General features: G+C 34.6%; 1 protein-coding gene across 1 annotated transcript in view; it reads left to right on the forward strand.

The window, feature by feature from the left end:
• The window catches only part of LOC127869330 (uncharacterized), a 42,730-nt gene extending 23,537 nt beyond the window's left edge, over positions 1–19,193 (forward strand). The window contains exons 3-6 of the mRNA XM_052411823.1: positions 1,385–1,505; positions 2,101–2,154; positions 7,354–7,468; positions 15,968–19,193. Coding sequence (XP_052267783.1) covers positions 1,385–1,505; positions 2,101–2,154; positions 7,354–7,468; positions 15,968–16,691 — 1,014 coding nt within the window. The 3' untranslated portion in view covers positions 16,692–19,193. The remainder of the gene's footprint in view (positions 1–1,384; positions 1,506–2,100; positions 2,155–7,353; positions 7,469–15,967) is intronic.
• Positions 19,194–23,827: the final 4,634 nt, after the last annotated feature.

The following is a 23,827-nucleotide window of genomic DNA, read 5'->3' on the forward strand; positions in this document are numbered from 1 at the left end:
GCATTTTGTATCGCGTTAAATATATGTCACCAGACCACATCTAGTGTTTAAATTTTGGCTAATGCTGTAAGGAACATTGCTTTTTTATGGGTTATTATTATTTTTAATTATGTACGAAATATTCGTTGATTTTGAGTGTTTATGTGCTTTTAACAATCATTTTAATATTAAGTACCATTTTATGATTGTAAAAACAGAACAAAACAATACATCATTACTTAATCATAAATGTATGGTCCATAAACAGTTATGTTTGTCTTAGTTACTCAAGCAAAGTGGTAGTGGGTTAAGGGAGTGGAAGAACAGTTTTCGATTTTGGGATCTTTTCACTTTGCACTGTAAAATGATACAACAAAAGTTTAACTATTGAAAAACGATCCTTGTATGATCCTGGCATGAATTTGGAAGTTGAGAAAACAGTCTTCCCTATCATATGTAATCTAAATACATGCAACTTAATAGAGATGCTGCTGTTATTTATCTGGAAATGCAATAAGGAAGCAATAAAGATAGAATTATCATATGTGAAAAGCAATTTGCTCTCAAAAATGTAATCCTCAAACTTGAATGATGCAAAACTTTTTTGTCATTTTAATGCTGAATGGTAAATCTTATTGGTTTTGAAAAGTCACTTGAAATGGTTTAAAACAATGTGTTCTTTTAAAGCGCTTATGTTGTTCTCACAAAATCTAGCAAGTGCAACAGGGCTGAGTTCACACAGAATGACAGGGATCAGATTTTTACTGGCTTTTAACTGAATTAACCCTTATGATTGAAACTTGACAATTATTGTATTTAAAATAAATGCTTATAGTGCATGTAATGCTGAGTGTCGGTATGCAAGTAGGTAAGAAGGCTAAAGTTTCTTGTCCAAAAGAGTTTCTGAATTCTTTGAAACATCTTTGTTCACATTATTTTTCACACAGGGGGTAATCATGTGATAGTCAAGATGACAAAGTCCATGACGTCGCAGGTATTTTCCGCAATTTCATATCCTTTATTTCTTGTTTAATTTTTTTTAATAACACTCATTTTCCAGCCATATCAGCAAGAAAGTTAATAACATTTATTTCGTAATAACATTTGCTATATATCTTGCTTTACTCACTGCGAAATTTCTAAGACCTATATAATGACAGCTCCACTTAGAACATTTGCATGGAGTAAAGTCCAGATATACAGCGAATTTTTAACAAAATAAATGCTTATCAACTTTTTTTACTGATATGCCTGGAAAGTGAGCATAATTTAAAAAAATAAACAAAATTTATGAAAGGTATTAAACGGCGAAACATACTTGTTTCGGCATAGACGTCACCATCTTGACTATCACGTGATTACTCCCTCTGATGCAGGACAATTGACTATTTTATTTTTTTTTCAGAGTGGGTGTTGCATGAGCACGTATATGTGTGAAGTCTGGAGACCTCCCCCACTCCCCAACAATACTGGAGTGGATTTGAAGACAATTTATGCTAATGATGAGGCCTACAACAAATACACAAGTAAATATTAATTTTAAAAAAATCTGATATTGATGGTAGTAATCCTGCAATTCATTGCGATAAGTATTAAACTTCAGTATTTTTTCAGTATTTGGATGACCAACTTTATCTACACGTATATACTATTCACCCATATACATGTATAACTTGTCCCTCCCAATACTCCAGCCCATGTTATTTTGTCAGCAATGAATGCTGATTGCAACTGATGAAGCAATGTTCAATCTTTATACAAGTATTTATCATGTAATTTTCTATAAAATATGAAGATTGCAGAGTACAAGAACCATAACTCTGTCTTCTATAGAGTAATTGCCCTTGTCATGTTTTTTGTTCAGAGCATAACTGTGTGTGTTCAAGGGCATCAACCTAAATAGTAAGGAATTTCTTGAAACATACTAGGCGTGGTTACGGTAATAACAGGTATGTATTGCCATCAAATCAAAAGATTTTGTTAGTAATGTTTTCTAAAAAAAACAACAGGTGGCTTCATTAACCTTTGCAAACTATTTACTATTTATTACGTTATTTAGCCAACATTTGGCCAACATTTTGTGTAAAAATGAATACCTCTATAAACTGGAATCTTTTTCAGAGTTGTGCCCAGGGTATGGATATACTCATGGTCCAGACATCAGTAATTCTACAGGTAAGAGTGCATGCTTCACTTGGCCAGAGAGTTTTATTGGTATTCTAATGTATTTGTTATATGCATCGTTTGAGTATGTTTAGTTGAAGCATTTCCTTCCAAAGGCCTATAAACAGAGGTTGCAGAACATAAGTGGCATATACACAATTTTAATGAGGGAAATTTACTTCCTTCATGGTTGCAGAACAAACATGGTGCATGCCCCACTTTAAGAACGTGATTATGTACTTCCTTCATGAAGTTGGTCATGATCTTTTATGATATGATGCTAAGAATGATGTTGCATGTATTTATTGACAAAAACAAAATCTCAAACTGTGGAAACCTGTATACTATTGATATTTGTTGTGCTAGTATATCATTTGTGCTGCCATATATCAGGAATTACCAATTAACATTTGCCTTTATTTTAATTCCAAATCCTGACTTCTTCTATCTTTGAGTCCTTCAAAAGCACTTCACTCATGGAAGTGGGTTTGCACTGCTAATATACTTTTAGTTTAGGATGTCAAGTGGTGTTTAGTGTATTACATCCAGTGTGATTTTCCACCTTCGCATACTTAAAAAAAAAATAAGCCTGTTTGTGTTGCCATTTTGAAAAATCAGAATAAATACATGACCATAAACTCCAAACAAGGACCATGTTTAACAAAAAAAGAAATTTTGCTTATCAATATGTTACTGTAACATGTAACTAGAAGGCTAGCAGGTAGTCAGTGGTTCTGAAATAAAATACTATAATTTTAGGGGTTAAATATATTTAGTACAACAATATCAGATTTAGTTGACCAGTCAAACTTTTATATAAGCATCTTTAAACAGATGGAGGAACGAATTATAGAATTTCAAAAGTTCATTGGAATTGATTAGTTTAGTTTAAACCTATTTATTTTAGCTCGATTGCATAGAAAGTAATTCCTACTTATTTGAAATGCTCTCGAGTCCGTTTCCTGGGCCTAGAACCAGTACTTAGTGTCTATATGGGAGATAGAAAGAACGCTCCTACAGGGGGGATCGAACCCGTGACCTCCCGGTCGCTAGGCGGACACCATATCCATTACACCACGGCGACCTTAGTCAATGGAATTGATTCTAATAAGAGTTTCTATTCTCCCCCGAACTATAGCATCATCAATATCAATAGAAGTGACATCAACTGTTACTGTGTTTTTTAAATCACATGAAGGTAAATATTGTTAGGTTGCCATGTTCTGTTACCAACCGACACTACTAACTCTGTTATATTCAAGCATCATCAGCATGCCCGTATTAATGGCAAATAATGTTTTGTGCACATCTGTCATATAAACTTAGGGTCCACTTATGCTTAATTTTGTATCAGATGAATTGTCGCCTTTTACCACTCTTCTTATTTATAAGGTGCAATGATCATATATTTGTAAGGTTAATAATGATTGCATAAATTAATACCATAGTATAAGCAGTGTTAATCATTTCCATTTGTCAATTCTTGACTCCTGATAGTCCAGAATAAATTTTGGAATACATGTACACATTTAACCTACATCATGTTTGAATTTGAAACCCACATTGAATCATAGATGAATCATTGCAGCTAAAAAGTTAGGATTTTAAGAGAGTCGAGTGCATATGGCTTATGAACCATTCTGGCTCTAGAGATGATTCTATAATAGTAGACTTACCCGTGGAACATATATATCATATAGTTTCTGGGCATGTTGTTCAAAGTGTTTTGTCAGTGTAGAAAAGTTACCAAACAGTTATTGTCCCCTACCGGTTACACTGGAAGGGACTTATGGTTTGCGCTCTGTGTGTCTGTATGCCCCACTTTTCTGGATCCTGCGATAACTTTAAAAGTTCTTAATATTTTTTCATGAAACTTAAAACATGGATAGATGGCAATATGGACATTATGCACGTCATTTTATTTTGTTCCTACGTCAAAAATTCTGATTTCTATGGCAACAAATATAACAAAATAATAAAAAATCAGACAATTGTGGAGCCGGTAAGGGAAATATATTGCTTTACAATAGTCTTGTTCTCCCCTACTAGTGAAACCGGAGGGGACTTATGGTTTGCGCTCCGTGTGTCAGTCAGCCTGTCACACTTTTCTGGATCCTGCGATATCTTTAAAAGTTCTTCATATTTTTTCATGAAACTTGAAACATGAATAGATGGAAATATGGAGAGTATGCACGTCATTTCATGTCATTCCTACGTCAAGAATCTTGGTTGCTATGGCAACATATATTTAAACAAATATTGCTTGGCAATCTCTTGTTATTTGTGTGTTGTGTTTTAGACCTTAATATTATCTTTATTTTGACCATTGCATATTTGAAAACAAATGATCTTCAATGCCTCCCTTTTCTGACTTTCCTTCTTGTTCACTCAGTATATGATTGTAATAGTTTCTGCCTTTTCTCTTATTTTGCAAATGAAAATGTCTTTTCGATTACCGGAATAAACCCCCTTCGGAAGAAACCCCCTTATACCTAAAAACGGCATAGCGGAAGAAACCCCCTTTCACATTTTGCATTCGCGGAAGAAACCCCCTCGCCAGTTTTGCATAGGCGGAACAAATCCCCTTCGAGTTTTCAGACAGGCGGAATAAACCCCCTTCGTGTTTTCAGAGAGGCGGAATAAACCCCCTTCCTAAGTGTTAAGTCTTTCCCGCAGAGGTAGTAAAAAACGCGTTAACACCAACTTACGGAAGTGTGTTTCGGATTTACAGTAAAGAAATGTACCGGCCGTTTGTTCACAGGTTGTTAATGAAGTTGTTAATGATACACACTAAATATTCAATCTGTGAAACACAAACATCGTTATCGTGATAATTGAATGAAGGTGCGAAAATCTGATTAAAGGAGTGTACCGGCCGTTTGTTCACAAGCTGTGAAGAATTAATCAAGATGGTAATAAAACGAATAATGTATGAATGGGGGAAAGAATTATTATTAAAGGATAAAATAGACAGAAAATAGAATGAAAAATGTTAACATTTATGTACAAAGATCAAGCAAACATATAATAGAAAACATTAAACAAATTGTTGTTGCAAAAAAGGACACGCATTTAATGATAAAACAGGCATATATTTACATTTATTTACAAAGATCTCAAACAAGCATACCCGGTATATTAAAAAGCAATAAACAATTTGTTGTTGAAAAAAGACACGCATTTATTAACGATAAACAGGCATATATTTACAATTATTTACAAAGATCAAATCATTCCCTAAAATCACACAATTATAGCCGAATGCTAATGTAATTAAACAAAACTGTACATAACTTCACACGAGCCCCAAAAGCGCCGATCATGACACAACTTCTCATCATTATCTACAATAGCCGTTATATTAAAGGACCTTTTATATAATTAAATGAAAGTGAGAAAATCTATTTCCAAACTGTTATGTGCTGAGTAAAGAGGTGTACCGGCCGTATGTTCACAAGTTGTTAATGATGAGATGCTCCTGTGAATTTGTCTTGCACTCGTTTCAGTGAGATTATACCATTTTATATGCGTTAACTTGTACTAGATTGATAAAAATATCAAAAACACAAAATTAGCACCCAGAGCCGATAGTGACGAAGATATTTCGTACATATTTTCCTTCAATAACAGAAGCATTTGTCTTTAAAAAAAAAAGAATCATGCAATCATGCTTCCCGGGAACTTTCTGAAAATGAAAGTGAATTTCTATAAACAATTACCGTGCGTTTGAATGTAACTAAATTGTCTGGAAGGGGGTTTGTTCCGCTATGAAAGGGGGTTTCTTCCGCCTATGCAAAACTAGCGAGGGGGTTTCTTCCGCCTATGCAAAACTAGCGAGGGGGTTTCTTCCGCGTATGCAAACTATGAAAGGGGGTTTCTTCCGCCCCGCCGTTTTTAGCGAAGGGGGTTTCTTCCGGAGGGGGTTTCTTCCGTACACCGTCTTTTCAATGAATCAGAGACTAAAACTAGAAGGTTTGTTAACAGTATGTACTTGAATAAATTGTATGCTATCTTTGAACACTTTTGTTCTCTGAATGTCTCTATAATACGGTATGATAAAAACATACTACTGTAAAACCATTAAATTTCGTGTGGTACGAATTTTCGTGGATTTCGTTGTTCCGCTGAACCACGATTTCAAGTACCAACGATTATTTTTACATTTTTAATCCAAAATCGGTCCTTTCCGAATGTCATTGCCGTAATTCTCTATTGTTTTCGGTTATCTGAGATATTTGATTAAGATATGCTAGGTAATACAATATGTTGTTTTCTTGATAAGTGTTTGGGTAATAATACTTTTTAAATCAAGCACGGAATTTAAACTGTACATCAACGATTGTTCTCTTTTACGTGATGTCGTCAAATGTACAGTTTGCAGATTTATCACATATGTCAATTAGTGCCAATTAAAGTTAAACGAGACATAACGGTTTTCACACCTGTATTTTGGGGACCTTATTACTCAATTGTTACTACTAGGGGACCGATTGAGCAGAGAATTGCAAATATTGTCAAAACAACATTGATGGCAATTAGCTAGCGGGGACCCACAAGATCGCCGCTTATTCGCTCTTATTGACAATGATCGGCAACACTTTCATGCTTCAGTGCACATTAATCACAAGCCTTGCTGTCAACACACATCAGCAGATTATTCTTTGTTATTACTCTGGTTGTTTTAAGAAAAGTTTAAATATTATGACTGTCAATCTTACCCGAAAATTTGAAATCCACGAAATTACGTGTCAACGAATAAGTTGTTTTTTATTAAACCACGAAATTACATACCGACGAATTTCTATACATTTACAGTATTTAAATATTCAGCTGATTTATCTGTTTCACACTTAATCGAAAATAGTTATAGCCAATTAGCATAAAATTTATCGCACATCTTAAAGAATTAATATAGACAAAACCTTATTTAATAGCTCACAGCAAAATGCAACAGGAATTTGAACAAGTGTTTCATTTTTGAAAAGCTAATGTTTTAAAGATGGCAGGTGGTCTTGTTACAGGAAATGACATGTTAAACTATGGCAGAGTTTACATTGGCATGATGTACTGGTTTGGTTTTCCCCAAGAAAAAATAATAAGTAATACTTAAATAAGCCATAGGCTTGGATGCAATTAAGCTTACATGTTTATTTAAAAATGTAATATTATACAATTTATGAAACATTGTATGGTATTGAACTTCTTTTACAGTTGCCAGTGCTGGTCTTGGAGCAGGATATATCGTTCTGATATTTTTCGCAGTGCTGCTGCCCATCATTATCATCGGTGTCGTTCTTTATAAATGCTACAACAATCAGCACTCCAGGTATTATGTATGTCATCATGCTTGTCTACTTCTTGCTATACTTTGTATCATTAAGCTGATCAAACCAGGACAGATGTGTGATTACCAGTAAAAATGCGGTTCATCTTAATTCATTTGATTGACCAATTAATTGCTTTGTGGAAGACACATTGAGTGTCCTTCTTGATGAGACTTAGACAAAAAGTGTTGTTGCAATTTCATCCACTGACAAATTGATATGTGAATTTAGAAAAAATTAAATTATTCCACTTACCCTTATATGACCTCATATAAAAACATTATATGAAATAAAATGGTTTAATTAAATATACACCACATCTTATTAGCATCGGTTGCATGTTAAAAAATATGTTTGAATTAAATGATGACTTTAAGGAAATGCTCAATTTGCTTTGTTTATTCAAAAACGTCATGTACAACATATCGTTCACTCACGGTCAATAAAGAACTTTAACCCAAAAAGCGACAATCAACTGTAAGAAAGCCCTTTAACATTGTAATTCAATGCACAAATATTAACAACCTTCCTTGTACAGAGCGCAGCCATGTTTATATTAATTACCAAAACATGTTCTTTATGGCAGAGACATGTTTTCTTGTTTCAGAATTTTACTAATGTGGTTCTGGTCTGGATGACTAAATGAAGTAACTTAAAGGTTAATCTTTGTCTGCATTAATGCATGTAGGGAAGTACTTGACACATTAAGTAATTTACATAACTCTTGTTTTCACTTCATTAACCACTTTATAAAGAAATAATGATTGATAACAATACAACCCATACAATATGAAACAAAACACAAAAGGATGCAAATAAAATACTGACAAGTGCAGATTTTAAGTAATATTAAGATTAAAATGCAAGATATAATACTCTGTATTATTCATCTGTAATGTAATCAGTTCATGTTTTTAAAATGTATCGCTTGTACTTGGAAGTGACCCTCTTACGAATATTCTCCTTCAGAGCAAGTAATGTCCACATAACATTGAGATTAAAATGTGAATTGGTCATGATATTTCATAATTCCACAATAAGTGTGGAGAGTGTTTTACTTAAACATAATTAACAGATTATGCTTTTAAAGGCTGCTTGAAGAATCTATATCCCCAACAACATTTGTGTTTTAACTTTTGTAAGAAGCAACAATGTTTTTTTTGTTTTTTTTTAGAAGCAACCATGATTTGTATCCTTTTGTTAGAAGCAACAGCTACAAGCTCATATTTAAAGCAGTTGTGCACACATTTTAAGTTACAACTTTATCACAGTGAATGTATTTATATTTTAAATGTCAAATGTTATTTTGTGTGCTAAAAGATCCAATGTAATTCATCTGGACCATAAGATTATGTGTTGACATGTTAGTATGCATAAATAAGAGCATGGTAAGATAAATCAATTGATGTAAGGATATCTACTCTGAGTGATAAATAAGCTTAATGCAAATGATTAGAAGCTACCAACTCTTGTTTCTAAAACCCAATTTTTGATATATTTGTACATTATAAACTCATCCTGAAATCACATTCAGTATAAAAGAATACCTTCTTATAAAAATGTTGATTGATAATATGCCACTCTACTTGGCTAAATACATTTTCTAAAAAGTTACAGTGTAAAAGTACTGAAATCATTGGTGGCATTCAAATTACTTGTTAAGAACTATTTAACTGTATTTGGATGTGTACTACCATAAGCATTTGTCCCACATAGCATAGCTCATATGTAGAAGTTGTTGTTACAGAAGCCATATGTTGGTTACATGTAAAATAAATTAAACATGTTGAACACAATTTTTGTTTTACGAAGCAAGAAATCATATACTTTTGCAAAGCCAAATCAAAATTAGATTGCAGATATAGAAACATGGAACGCGGCTGCTTTGCTTAAATTTCTTAGTGTACATTTATAGATTAATGGATAATCATTGTACATTATTAACTTTCTATAATCTGTGTAGTTGAATGTTTGTGTTTTGCATTAATACTGTTTTTTCTCATTATGCGACACCATTTATAATTAAGAACATGCCAGTCCTCTAAGCCGAAATGATCCGTAAAACAAAATTGTGTATTTGTGTTGTAAGAACGAATCTGCATTAAAACTAAATATAGGTTCACATCGTACATGCATGATCAGTTGTCAAACGAAAGTACGGTTGATATTCAAATTCATTATTTTTCTCTTTCCGGGATATTGCTTTAGTATGTTGAAGCTGCATTAACAAATATAAGTGTATTTGAAGTGAAAACACCAACATTAAACAACGATTTGGATAGACACATATAAACTGTTGGATACCCATAATATCACTTTAATATAACATGTATTTGTATAAGTATTTAATCTCTATTAAACCAGAATCGCTCATAAGCTTGTTTATTGATGATATTATAGTACTTGTTAAAAAACATTTTTTTTATGCCCCCCGATCGATAGATCGGGGGTATATTGTTTTAGGCCTGTCTATCATTCTGTCCCAAAACTTTAACCTTACAGTAAAGTTTTGCGATAACTTTTGAAATATTGAACATACAAACTTGATATTTGGCATGCATGTGTATCTCATAGAGCTGCAAATTTTGAGTGGTGAAAGGTCAAGATCAAGGTCATCTTTCAAGGTCAAAGGTAAAAAATTAAAAAATTTAATATAGTAAAGTTTTGCAATAACTTTTGTAATATTGAACATAGCAACTTGATATTTGGCATGCACATGTATCTCATGGAGCTGCACATTTTGAGTGGTGAAAAGTCAAGGTCATCCTTCAAGGTCAAAGGTCGAAAATTTAAAACTTTAATATAGTAAAGTTTTGCAATAACTTTTCAAATATTGAACATAGCAACTTGATATTTGGCATGCATGTGTATCTCGTGGAGCTGCACATTTTGAGTGGTGAAAGGTCAAGATCATCCTTCAAGGTCAAAGGTCAAATATTAAAAACTTTAATATAGTAAAGTTTTGCAATAACTTTTGAAATATTGAACATAGCAACTTGATATTTGGCATGCATGTGTATCTCATGGAGCAGCACATTTTGAGTGGTGAAAGGTCAAGGTCATCCTTCAAGGGCAAAGGATAAAAAAGAAAAAAAAAACAAAGCGGCGTTCTTATGAAGCTGCACATTTTGAGTGGTGGAAGTTCAAGGTAAAGGTCATCCTTCAAGGTAAAGGTCATCCTTCAAGGTCAAGGTCATCCTTCAAGGTCAAAGGTCAACAAAAAATATTTCAAAGCGACATTATCATGAAGCTGCACATTTTGAGTGGAGAAAGTTCAAGGTCAAGGTCATCCCTTAAGGTCATCCTTCAAGGTCAAAGGTAAAAAAAATAATAGTTTTTTCAAAGCGGCATTCTCATGAAGCTGCACATTTTGAGTGGTGGAAGTTCAAGGTCTTCGGTCAAGGTCAAGGTCATCCTTCAAGGTCAAGGTCATCCTTCAAGGTCAAATGTCAAAAGAAATAAATTTCAAAGCGGCGTTCTCATGAAGCTGCACATTTTGAGTGCTGGAAGTTCAAGGTCAAGGTTATCCTTCAAGGTCAAATGTAAAAAAAATAATTTCAAAGCGGCGTTCTCATGAAGCTGCACATTTTGAGTGGTGGAAGTTCAAGGTCAAGGTCATCCTTCAAATAAAAAAAAATTCAAAGCGGTGCAATAGGGGGCATTGTGTTTCTGACGAACACATCTCTTGTTTTACATTTTAATGGCATTATTTATGGATATAAACAATTTTTACTGTCTATTGTTAAAAGCCGCCGAAGTATAACAGAGATAAATAAAAACATTATTGTCAATCAAGAAGTACAACAATAATTGTATGGTAATAATGTATTTTATATTTTCCAATTTTCTCTGGTAATGCTCCACTTTAAAACAGTATGGTATCTGCATCAATATAATTGTGTTATCATTACACCAGCAGTATCATCCTTAAAGGTATGCATGAAGTTCCAGAAATGTTCCTTGTGATCTAATTTCTTTTAGGTTGTTCCTATCTATTACCTCACCAGTATAATATGACAAGTTTCAGTAGTTTGGAAATATCTCAGTTCTAATGTTATTATGATTACAGTGACTGTTTATTCCTATTTATTGCCCATAAAATAATAATTTGTTTCCAAACAATTAACCCCTACATTGAAAAATTCATCACCAAGGAGCATTTATCAATTATTAGCTTGACTATTATATATGAAATATATATAGTGGAGCTATCCTACTCACGTCGGCGTTTCCGTTAGCGTTAGCGTGCAAATGTTAAAGTTTTCGTACTACCCCAATTATTTTCATTGTCCCTTGACATATTGCTTTCATATTTTGCATACTTGTTTACCATCATGACCCCAACCTATAAACAAGAGCAGACAACTGTATCAAGTATTTTTACAGAATTATGGCCCATTTATACTTAGAATATGCATATTATTGATAAATCTATGTTAAAGTTTGCGTACTACCCCAAATATTTCCTGTGTCCCTTGACATATTGCTTTCATATTTTGCATACTTGTTTACCATCATCACCCCAAACTATAAACAAGAGCAGAAAACTGTATCAAGCATTTTGACAGAATTATGGCCCCTTTTATACTTAGAATATGCATATTATTGATAAATCTATGTTAAAGTTTGCGTACTACCCCAAATATTTCCTGTGTCCCTTGACATATTGCTTTCATTTTTTGCATACTTGTTTACCATCATGACCCTAACCTATAAACAAGAGCAGACAACTGTATCAAGCATTTTGACAGAATTATTCCCCCTTTTATACTAAGAATATGCATATTATTGATAAATCTATGTTAAAGTTGACAAAACAACACTTACCTGACATACCACAATGCACTCCACTCAAACCATCCCCCAGGCACCCCCCCCAAAGAACCCCCCCCCCCCAACCCCCACCCCCCCCATTTATATTTTTATGCCCCCCTTCAAAGAAAAGGGGGTATATTGCTTTGCACATGTCGGTCTGGCGGTCGGTCCGTCCACCAGGTGGTTTCCGGATGATAACTCAAGAACGCTTAGGCCTAGGATCATGAAACTTCATAGGTACATTGATCATTACTTGCAGATGACCCCTATCGATTTTGAGGTCACTTGGTCAAAGGTCAAGGTCACGGTGACCCGAAATAGTAAAATGGTTTCCGGATGATAACTCAAGAACGCTTAGGCTTAGGATCATGAAACTTGATAGGTAGATTGATCATGACTCGCAGATGACCCCTATTGATTTTCAGCTCACTAGGTCAAAGGTCAAGGACACCGTGACCCGAAATAATAAAATGGTTTCCGGATGATAACTCAAGAACGCTTATGCCTAGGATCATGAAACTTCATAGGTACATTGATCATGACTCGCAGATGACCCCTATTGATTTTCAGGTCACTAGGTCAAAGGTCAAGTTCACAGTGACCCGCAGTAGTAAAATGGTTTCCGGATGATAACTCAAGAACGCTTATGCCAAGGATCATGAAACTTCGCAGGTAGATTGATAATGGCTGGCAGATGACTCTTATTGATTTTCAGGTCACTAGGTCAAAGGTCAAGGTCATGATGACCCGAAATAGTAAAATGGTTTCCGGATGATAACTCAAGAACGCTTATGCCTAGGATCATGAAACTTAATAGGTACATTGATCATGACTGGCAGATGACCCCTATTGATTTTCAGGTCACTAGGTCAAAGGTCAAGGTCACAGTGACCCGCAATAGTAAAATGGTTTCCGGATGATAACTCAAGAACGCTTATGCCTAGGATCATGAAACTTGATAGGTAGATTGATCATGACTTGCAGTTGACCCCTTTTGATTTTCAGGTCACTATATCAAAGGTCAAGGTCACGGTGACTTGAAATAGTAAAATGGTTTCCGGATGATAACTCAAGAACGCTTATGGCTACGATCATGAAACTTCATAGGTACATTGATCGTGACTTGCAGATGACACCTATTGATTTTGAGGTCACTAGGTCAAAGGTCAAGGTCATGGTGACCCGAAATAGTAAAATGGTTTCGGGATGATAACTCAAGAACGCTTATGCCTAGGATCATGAAACTTCATAGGTACATTGATCATGACACGCAGATGACCCCTATTGATTTTGAGATCACTAGGTCAAAGGTCAAGTTCACGGTGACCCGAAATAGTAAAATGGTTTCCGGATGATAACTGAAGAACGCTTATTCCTAGGATCATGAAACTTGATAGGTAGATTGATCATGACTCGCAGATGACCCCTATTGATTTTCAGGTCACTAGGTCAAAGGTCAAGGTCACGGTGACCCGAAATAGTAAAATGGTTTCCGGATGATAACTCAAGAACGCTTATGGCTAGGATCATGAAACTTCATAGGTACAAGTACATTGATCATGACTGGCAGATGACCCCTATTGATTTTCAGGTCACTAGGTCAAAGGTCAAGGTTACAGTGACAAAAAACATATTCACACAATGGCTGTCACTACAACGGAGAGCCCATATGGGGGGCATACATGTTTTACAAACAGCCCTTGTTTTCTTATTTTTTAAAGATCATCTATTAAATGATCACACACCCACATTACCACGTTATAACCCCCCCCCCCCCTCTCCAAGATGGTTTACGTTATACTGTCAAGCACTGGAATAGTCGAGCGCGCTGTCCTCTGACAGCTCTTGTTGATATCCTTGTTAACAGTAAGAACAAAAAAAATTAATATGACAGTCCTTCCTAAAATAATAATTAATTGCGGGCCATGAGGACCTATAATCATGCAGCCTTTGCTGGCCTGGACTGATTATTTCCAGTCCATACAAGAAAAATGATGAAGAAAGACAAAAATGAGATTTTTAATCAATATTTATGTATTATTATGTATTATACTATTTAGTATCAATATTTATAAATTTCACTAACAAATAAGGATACTTAATTCCTCTTAATTAAACCATGTACTTCTTAGCTCTGGATCTGCAGTTTTCCTTTTAACTCATGTGTTGATGTTGATAGTTAACAGGAAGGTCACAATGACCTTTGTTTATGCTGTGCTTGCTTAAGAATTAATCGGATAAAATGGGAACCAAAAAACACGGGTTGTCAATTTGTATTCTCTCCCTTTGCAGAATGTACTCATATAGAGACATAGTAAGTTATTTGCTTTGACAACCCATCAAAAATCTTCGGATACCTTATATGCACTGACAAAAATGAAACCAATGAAAAAAACTTTGGCCTTGAAACTTTTCTGAAAACAGCATAATAATGGAATACCAAATTTCGCCATAATTTTATTACTAGAAACGAGGTCTTGCAATAGTAGAATCATTTATGGATTTTAAAAATTATTAAAAATGTATCAGAAAAATCTGATGGCCATTTCAGAAGGACTAGCTGCTTTTTTTTCAGAAATACAAAAGCCTTGTCATTAAGCCAATACAAAAAAAATATTAGCACATTATACTTTGATAGTTTACACATCCTTGTTATGAAGTATAAGAGTTGCTACTGACTGTATGATAGATGACATTTGTGTTGAGTGCCTTGCCTACAATGTAATGAATGTGGGTTGGTGCACATATTTATATTTATAAATATGAAAGGGATATGAATCAAAGTAGTTTGAATTATCCCCCCAGCCAGTCCCCCAACCAACCCTTCCCTGCCCTCTTCTATTTGCCAGTGAACATAACCTAACCTAGTTCTGTTTACAAATCATTTTACTTATTACAAACATATGATTGCGTTATAAGCATCATTTTAATGTTACATTGATAAAAGTTTTTAATGTCTTCTTCAATTCACTAAAATCGTAACTCTAATGTGAAGGTTTTAGCATTTTAACATGTATTGTCAAAATACGGTCGCCATTTTGAAAACTGTTGTCAGGATGGTCATCCAGGTATTTAAAGAATTTACATAATTACTTTCAAATCAAATACATAAATTATACTCTACATATTAATGTAACAATTTAACAAAGTACAACCAATAATGGTAAGAGAAGTTGATAAAATTACAAAATAATGTTTAAGTTGACCCACTTCTTTTTATCTTCTGCAACCATTCATGCTGAAAAAACAGAAAGTAAAATCAGAAAACATAAGTCCTGCATTTGTTAACTTGAAAGCAAGTTAACTGTTAATTAGTGGAATGACTTATCGAGAGCCCCCATGGACTCCCCTGTTTATTATCCCATGCTGTAGGCAAAGGAATATTGTTTTTGCTATCTTTCTGTCAAGAACACTTTTTAAGTACAATTTTTAATGATAGTGTAAGTTTAGTGTAGAATGAAGAATGAAATCGTTCGTGCAAAAATTTTAATTGAGAATGTGTGTATTGAGATAATTTTTTCTTTAATGTTTGAGCCAATTGTAAGGATTTATATTTATAAATTAGCTAAACTTTAAATGAGTCTTTAATATGCTTATGTAATTCCAAGATTGTTCATTTGAAGAAAATAATTGTAAGATGCTTTACTAATAAAAATTCTATGGCTTCTTTCTTTACTCTTTTCCAGTACAACACTACCTTTCAACGCATACAAAGACATCAACTACTTAGACAACAAAGCATGCAAAGGAATCAGTTGGCAAGATACGAATGCCACTACTCGGCCCAGCCCGATTGAAACTAGCCTCACAAACAGTAATAGTGATGGGGCAGATACACAGGCTCAAAGTCCACATACAGAGAATGAAACAACAGCAGTTTACTCAAAAGTTGATAGAAATGTTGGAAAAGGTCAGAAGGAAAATGCAGCAACAGGTGAAAGCAATCAGTCTCGAGAAAGTCATGGCAGAAAGATGTCTAAGAGAGCTAGTGAAAATGGGAGAGAAAAGGTTAGAGATGAAACTTCATCCATGAAAAGAAAAAACTGTGATAAAGTTGAAAGAACGCTAACACCTGTTGAGAGTTTAGAACCAGAAGAGATTGATGAAATCCAAAATAAAGCAGATCAAAACTCTGCAAATGATGTTTCAAGAACTTTATCTGACTTGATTGCTTACCATGTTCTGAACTCCAATAACAAAAGTGTTAATACTCCACCAAGTTTGAATATTTATGATTTAAGACATTTTGAAGGCAGAAATGCAAATCGTTTACCTTCACTTGGCAGTCAATCTGTTAAACACAGAAATTCAGAATCACAGATTACTTCACCAAAAAAGAGAAAGAAAATGGGCATGTTTCGAAAGTCTGCTCCTGTGCCTTCACAAAATGATGCAAATATGCCGAGTTAATGTATATTTGTTTGTATTGTAATGACCCCTATCCAGCCAAATGGACTTCCAGATGCTATTGTATCTTGTTATATTAATTAATTTCTCATCTGTTATTGTATTCTCATGTCTGTCTTGTAATACAGGTACATTAATTTATTTCACATCTGTTTTGATATATTGCCATTAATTCCAAACCTTTCTCCTTAAATGGCTATTGATTTTTGTAGATATTGATATTTTGGAATTCTTTTCATGTCAATATTTTGATTATGCAATTGATTTTATTTCTCCCTTTTTTGTTTTGTTATATAAACGACTGTCCATTTAGTTAATTATTGTATGTAACTGGCCACATAACCTTGGTTTGAGATTTTAGGTAGCAATAATTTGTTATCTTTGATACATGTAAATGTATTATTCATTCACAAAAGATCTTACAAATATTCTTTCAACTTATGTGGGCATATGTGTGCTCTCACTTTTGTAATCTCACTTAAGTGCAAGACGCTTTTGGTGAGCTTTTCGGAGCGCTTTTCGGAGCGCTTTTTTTTTCCATGGGGTGTCATATGTTGTGTATAAATATTTGTAGCTCACCTGAGCACAATGTGTTCATGGTGAGCTTTTATGATTGCCTTTTGTCGGTCGTGCGTTGTCAGTTGTAGACATTAACCATTTTTACACTCTAGAGGCAACATTTAATGTCCGATCTTAATGAAACTTGATTAGTACACGTGTCCTAACAATATCTTGGTTTGAAAATGGTTCTGTTTGGTAAAAAAAAAAGATGCCAGAAGGCAGTTTTCTTAATATGGCTATAGTAAAACCTTGGTAACACATTTGTAGCCACAATTATTGTCCAATCTTCATGAAAATTTTCCAAGACATTTGTTATAAAGATATTTTCCATGACGTTGAAAATGGTTCCGCTTTGTTTAAAAACATGTCCACGAAGAGCGGGCATTTTTCCTTATATTGCTATATTTATACATTGTTAACACTCCATAACACACATTTTTAGTGCAATATAAATAATACTTATAACAAATGAAATCTTTGCTAAGATTGAAACTGGGTCATATGAACTAAAAAAACTAGGTCACTTTGTCAAATTAAGAAATATCTTTAAAAAATATATGGTGTTGATTGTGGCTGGTGTTCATGAAAGATAGAGAGTTATATAATAATCAAATCAAAGATAGAAAAAGCCTTTTTATACCCGTAGCCAGTTCGGCACCCAACATTTTTTTATCAGTCACTGAGTATGGTCAATGAAAGTGAAATTTAATATAAAAATGCTTTATAACTTCAGTCTCTAAATACAGATAAAAAGTCACTAGAATGCAGGATTTAAAGTTTCATTTTCCAAATTGCGGGGAGGACCTCCCCCCCCCCCCTCCCGATTGCAGGAAGGGTCAGCCTCATAGGAGAAATTGTTGACTTTGGGTAATAAAGGAACTTGTTCACACTTTTTCAGGGGGTTTTCAAATGTTATTAGCTCATCTATTTATTTATTTTTAATTATGAGCTATTGTCATCACCTTGGCGTCGGCGTTGGTGTCCGGTTAAGTTTTGCGTTTAGGTCCACTTTTCTCAGAAAGTATCAATGCTATTGCATTCAAACTTGGTACACTTACTTAGTATCATGAGGGGACTGGGCAGGCAAAGTTAGAAAAGTCTGGCGTGCATTTTGACAGAATTATGTGCCCTTTTTATACTTAAAAAATTGAAAATTTTGGTCAAGTTTTGTGTTTAGGTCCATTTTATTCCTTAAGTATCAAAGCTATTGCTTTCATACTTGCAACACTTACTAACTATCATAAGGGGACTGTGCAGGCAAAGTAATATAACTCTGACTGGCATTTTGACAGAATTATGTGCCCTTTTTATACTTAGAAAATTGAAAATTTGGTTAAGTTTTGTGTTTAGGTCCACTTTATTCCTACAGTATCAAAGCTATTGCTTTCATACTTGCAACACTTATTAACTATCATAAGGGGACTGTGCAGGCAAAGTTATGTAACTCTTACTGGTATTTGGACGGAATTATGGGCCCTTTATACTTAGAAAAGTGAAAATTTTGTTAAGTTTTGTGTTTTGGTCCACTTTACCCCTAAACTATCATAGATATTGCTTTCATACTTGGAACACTCGCAAACTATCATAAGCGTACAGTAAAAGGACAAGTTGCATAACTCTGGTTGTCATTTTTACGGAATTATGGCCCTTTTTTGACTTAGTAACTTTGAATATATGGTTAAATTTTGTGTTTCGATCCACTTTACTTCTAATGTATCAAGGCTATTGCTTTCAAACTTCAAATACTTTCATGCTAACATAAGGTTACTGTACCTGGCAAGTTGAATTTTACCTTGACCTTTGAATGACCTTGACTCTCAAGGTCAAATTATTGCTAAAAATGCCATAACTTCTTTATTTATGATTAGATTTGATTGATACTTTGACAAAAACTACTCTTACCTGACATACCACAATAGACTCCACCCAAACCATCCCCCTTGCCCTCCCCCCCCCCCCCACCTAATTTTTTTTTTTTTTTTTAAGATCATCTCACAAATGACCACCACACACTATACTATACCCCCCCCCCCCCCAAATTGCGAATTCCCCCCCCCCCCGTAAATTTATTTTTCTTTTTTTTTTAAAGATCATCTCAGAAATGACCACCACACCCTCACACTATACTATACCCCCCCCCCAACCCCCCCCCCCCCCGAATCTCCCCCCCTAATTTTTTTTTTTAAGATCATCTCACAAATGACCACCACACCCTCACACTATACTATACCCCCCCCCGAACCACCCCCCCCTAATTTTTTTAATTTTTTTTAAGATCATCTCACAAATGACCACCACACACTATACCCCCCCCCCCCCCCCCCCCAATTTTTTTTTTTGAAGATAATGTAATAAATGTCCACGCCCCCACACTATACACCCCTCTTCACTCCACCCCTCCCTCCTTTGTGATTGAAAATGAGAGTCCCTTCACCTTTAACAAGAAAATAGATGAGGGGTCTGCACCCGCAAGGCGGTGCTCTTGTTTTATGTATTTGTTATCAACTAAATAATATTTGAAATAGTCTGAGGTAATTATTGCGAATGGCAAATGTTGAAATAAATTTGCAAAATAAAATCAGGTTTTTCTAATATTGCAAGGCCTAAATCATCATACTCCAGAAGCGATTGTATGAATCTCATATATAAATGGAACTTTGTGTTATGTTTTGTGTTATGTTTTGTTAAAATATATGTTACATCATTTATAATATATATAACACTTTTAGTGCCATGGTTGTTTTGTACACAAACATTAAGCTTTTTATATATTGTTTTCTTCACAATTGTGTTAATCCTACAATATTGGTTGTGTACACGAATTGTCTATAATAATGGGAAGTACTGTCCTATACTGTATGCTCCTTAAATAGGGCTAGGACTAGGGTTAGGGTTAGAATTGGCAATGTAAGCCTTGACCCCAAACACTAGATAAGTGGTAAACAGATAGAGAGGTGTTCTTTTAAACATTTGCTTTTGCCAAATGGATCAGCATTGCTTGTATATATATATAAATGTCTTTTTATGCCCCCCTTCGAAGAAGAGGGGGTATATTGCTTTGCTCATGTCTGTCGGTCGGTCTGTCGGTCGGTCCGTCCACCAGGTGGTTGTCAGACAATAACTCAAGAACGCTTGGGCCTAGGATCATGAAACTTCATAGGTAGATTGATCATGACTCACAGATGACCCCTATTGATTTTGAGGTCACTAGGTCAAAGGTCAAGGTCACGGTGACCCGAAATAGTAAAATGGTTTTTGAATGATAACTCAAGAACGCATACGCCTAGGATCATGAAACTTCATGGGTAGATTGATCATGACTTGCAGATGACCCCTATCGATTTTGAGGTCACTAGGTCAAAGGTCAAGGTCACGGTGACCCGAAATAGTAAAATGGTTTCTGGATGATAACTCAAGAATGCATATGCCTAGAATCATGAAACTTCATGGGTAGATTGATCATAACTCGCAGATGACCCCTTTTGATTTTGAGGTCACTAGGTGAAAGGTCAAGGTCACGGTGACCCGAAATAGTAAAATGGTTATCGGATGATGACTTGAGAACACATACGCCTAGGATCATGAAACTTCATAGGTAGATTGATCTTGACTTGCAGATGACCCCTATTGATTTTGAGGTCACAAGGTCAAAGGTCAAGGTCACGGTGACCCGAAATAGTAAAATGATTTTCGTATGATAACTCAAGAACGCTTTTGCCTATGATCATGACACTTTATAGGTACATTGATCGTGACCTGATTTTCAGGTCACTAGGTCAAAGGTCAAGGTCACAGTGACAAAAATCGTATTCACACAATGGCTGCCACTACAACGGACAGCCCATATGGGGGGCATGCATGTTTTACAAACAGCCCTTGTTTTACACCTGACTCAACTCCTATCACTTAGGCATAGCTACTTATATGTCAAGCAATGGATCAGCAATGCATCACAATTATTTGGATAATGGCTGACCATAAAGCAACAATGCAAATATGTTAAGTACTTAATCATTAATTTAAACAAATGCAATATTTATATTAAATGTAATTATCATCATTGAACTTAGTGTTATGTGTACAATTCTATTAACATGTGTACTTATTTTCATTTGTCTATTGAGTTAGACCTTTATAATAAATCAAATATGTAATATAAATTATGTGTTGAGAATATAATATTATTATTTTATATCTCCATTTATTGGAAATGGCGGGACTGTAAACGCATTTATTGTCTGTTTACAAAAAAAACAGCATGAGCATTTTATAGAAGACTTTATTTGTAATTGATAATTTTTCTAAGCTTTTTGTTGTTGGATTATTGACGCAAAGCGGCAATAATACACAGTAGCCAATCTTCAGCCTAATTTGCATATTACTGCAAACTTCGGAGCACTTCTGTCTACGCCGCAGAACTAACTCTCTGTTAACGCAATTTGACGATAAAAGCCGTTACCGAGAAAAAGTATCCGAATGTACTATAATCGATTCACACAGGCGATATTTTGTTTGTATATCTCTTTTTAATACTTTCCTATTGTTGTGAAAATGTTAGTACATGCGCATTGAAAATGCACGGAAATAGCCGATATGAAAATGCACGGAAATAGCCGATCATATCGGCTATTTCCGTTATTTAACGGTGAATAGGTTGTCAAATAGTGCGGGGTTAACATGTACACAATGTCTTGCTAAGCTTTTCTTTTTGAGGATATGTAGTAACAAAATGACAAACCCAATTATTTTTTAACGTTCAGTCTATCTAACGGTCACCGGGTCAAATCTTAGAAAATCCTAACAACCACAGAGGCACAATTTTAATCCAATCTTTATGAAACTTGGTCAACATGTTTGTCTATGAAATCTGTGTTATATGAGGTAAAAAAAAACTAGGCCTAAGAGTCAAATCTTAAAAAATATTATAACCCACTGTAAATGCCACAAGTTTGATCCAATCTTCATGATACTTGGTCAATTTGCCTCATATGATACTTTGAACTAGTTCGAATCTGGGTCTTGTGGGGTCAAAAACTAGCTCACATGGTCAAATCAAAATAAAGATTTACATGAGCGTGCCACAAAAGCCTCTTCTGTGTATGCAGCAGCACGCAAACGCGCGTAAGTAAAATACGTGTTCTTCACCAGCTGGTCCGAGACTAGTAACACACTAAACATCGCAGTGGCGAAGACAGGGTTCAGAAACTTGAATGTTTTTCTAAATGAACTTAGTTTCCTTTTGAATCAGGGCCACGTTGTGAGATTTCATGTCAATAATCCACCAGTACTTTCAGTGCTTTGATTTTTCTCTTTGTCTGAAATATCTACACAATTTAAGATCTTTGGTGGTGCCTTTGGTGGGCAAAACTTTCATTTAGTAAACTTGTATATTAGCCCCATACAATATTAACAACTGAATAGAATCTAAAAACTTATTACACAATTTATTTTTTGATACACACTGTGATAGAAATACCTCAATATAAGTTCAGACAAACCAGATTGTCTCGTCCTGCTTTATTTATTGATATAAATTAAGTTAAAATGGCAGTTGAATATTTAAGTTGGAATGCATGTGAACAATAAAGTAAAACATATTGAGGGTAAAAGGAAATACAAAGAACAAACAGCATTTTCACTTTGATTGTTTAATAGTTAATACTTCCATTATATCTTTGCTATTTGTTTTAAACCTTCTTTGAAAGGGGTATGAGATTAATGCCAAAGGGGTGGAGCTAAATGTAGAACACCTGATTTTACATTCCATCTGAAATTGAGCCTTCATTTTTATATTTTTTTTATGTTTATGCAATTGTACTTGTACTATTTTTATTATATATGTTATCTTGTTAGTTATTGTTTCTTTGATTAGATGTTTTTCTCCCGTAGATTTATGTGTATTATAGTTTGGAATATAAGTTAACATTTTTTGTTAAGATTTACTTTGATTTAAGTTGATTTTTTTCATTCTGTACTTTAAATCCTGTCTCTAATTGTACATTGAATGTCTGGACTCGCACTAGTAAAAACGTAATGGATGTTAAATTTGTTTATTCCAGATAAGTACATTAGTAATTTAACTTATTGAATATCGCGAAAAAAATGCGTACCAAAAAAACATGTATGACTTCATATATCGCTATTTGTGTACATGTCCAGGAAAATCGGCCAATGTCCCGGAAAATTTAGCACAATGTCCTGGAACGGTCTGGAACTTTATGGCATGTATGGCATTTGTGTAGGTTTATACACACAAACTGAGAATATAGTGTAACATATTGCAAACTGTCGAGCAAGACACGTCAACAGTTTGTTTCTAATCAGCAACACACTCTTTAATTGTTTCTAAGCGACAACAAACTGTTGAAGTGTGTTACTCGACAGTTTGCATTCGAAAGTTTGCACCTGACTGCACACTGGAGACTCCAGTGTTTGCATTGTACTTGCTCGCATACTACACCTGTTAGTCACGTGACGCTTGACAGACGCTGCATACGTGAATGGTGTGAAATGAAAACAAAGGCAGTCAATTGAGCGTGTCTGTCAAAATCGTTGATACGATGCGTATCCTTGGAGAT

The sequence above is a fragment of the Dreissena polymorpha genome, chromosome 2 (genome assembly GCF_020536995.1).
Source record: "Dreissena polymorpha isolate Duluth1 chromosome 2, UMN_Dpol_1.0, whole genome shotgun sequence".
NCBI classification, from domain to species: domain Eukaryota; kingdom Metazoa; phylum Mollusca; class Bivalvia; order Myida; family Dreissenidae; genus Dreissena; species Dreissena polymorpha.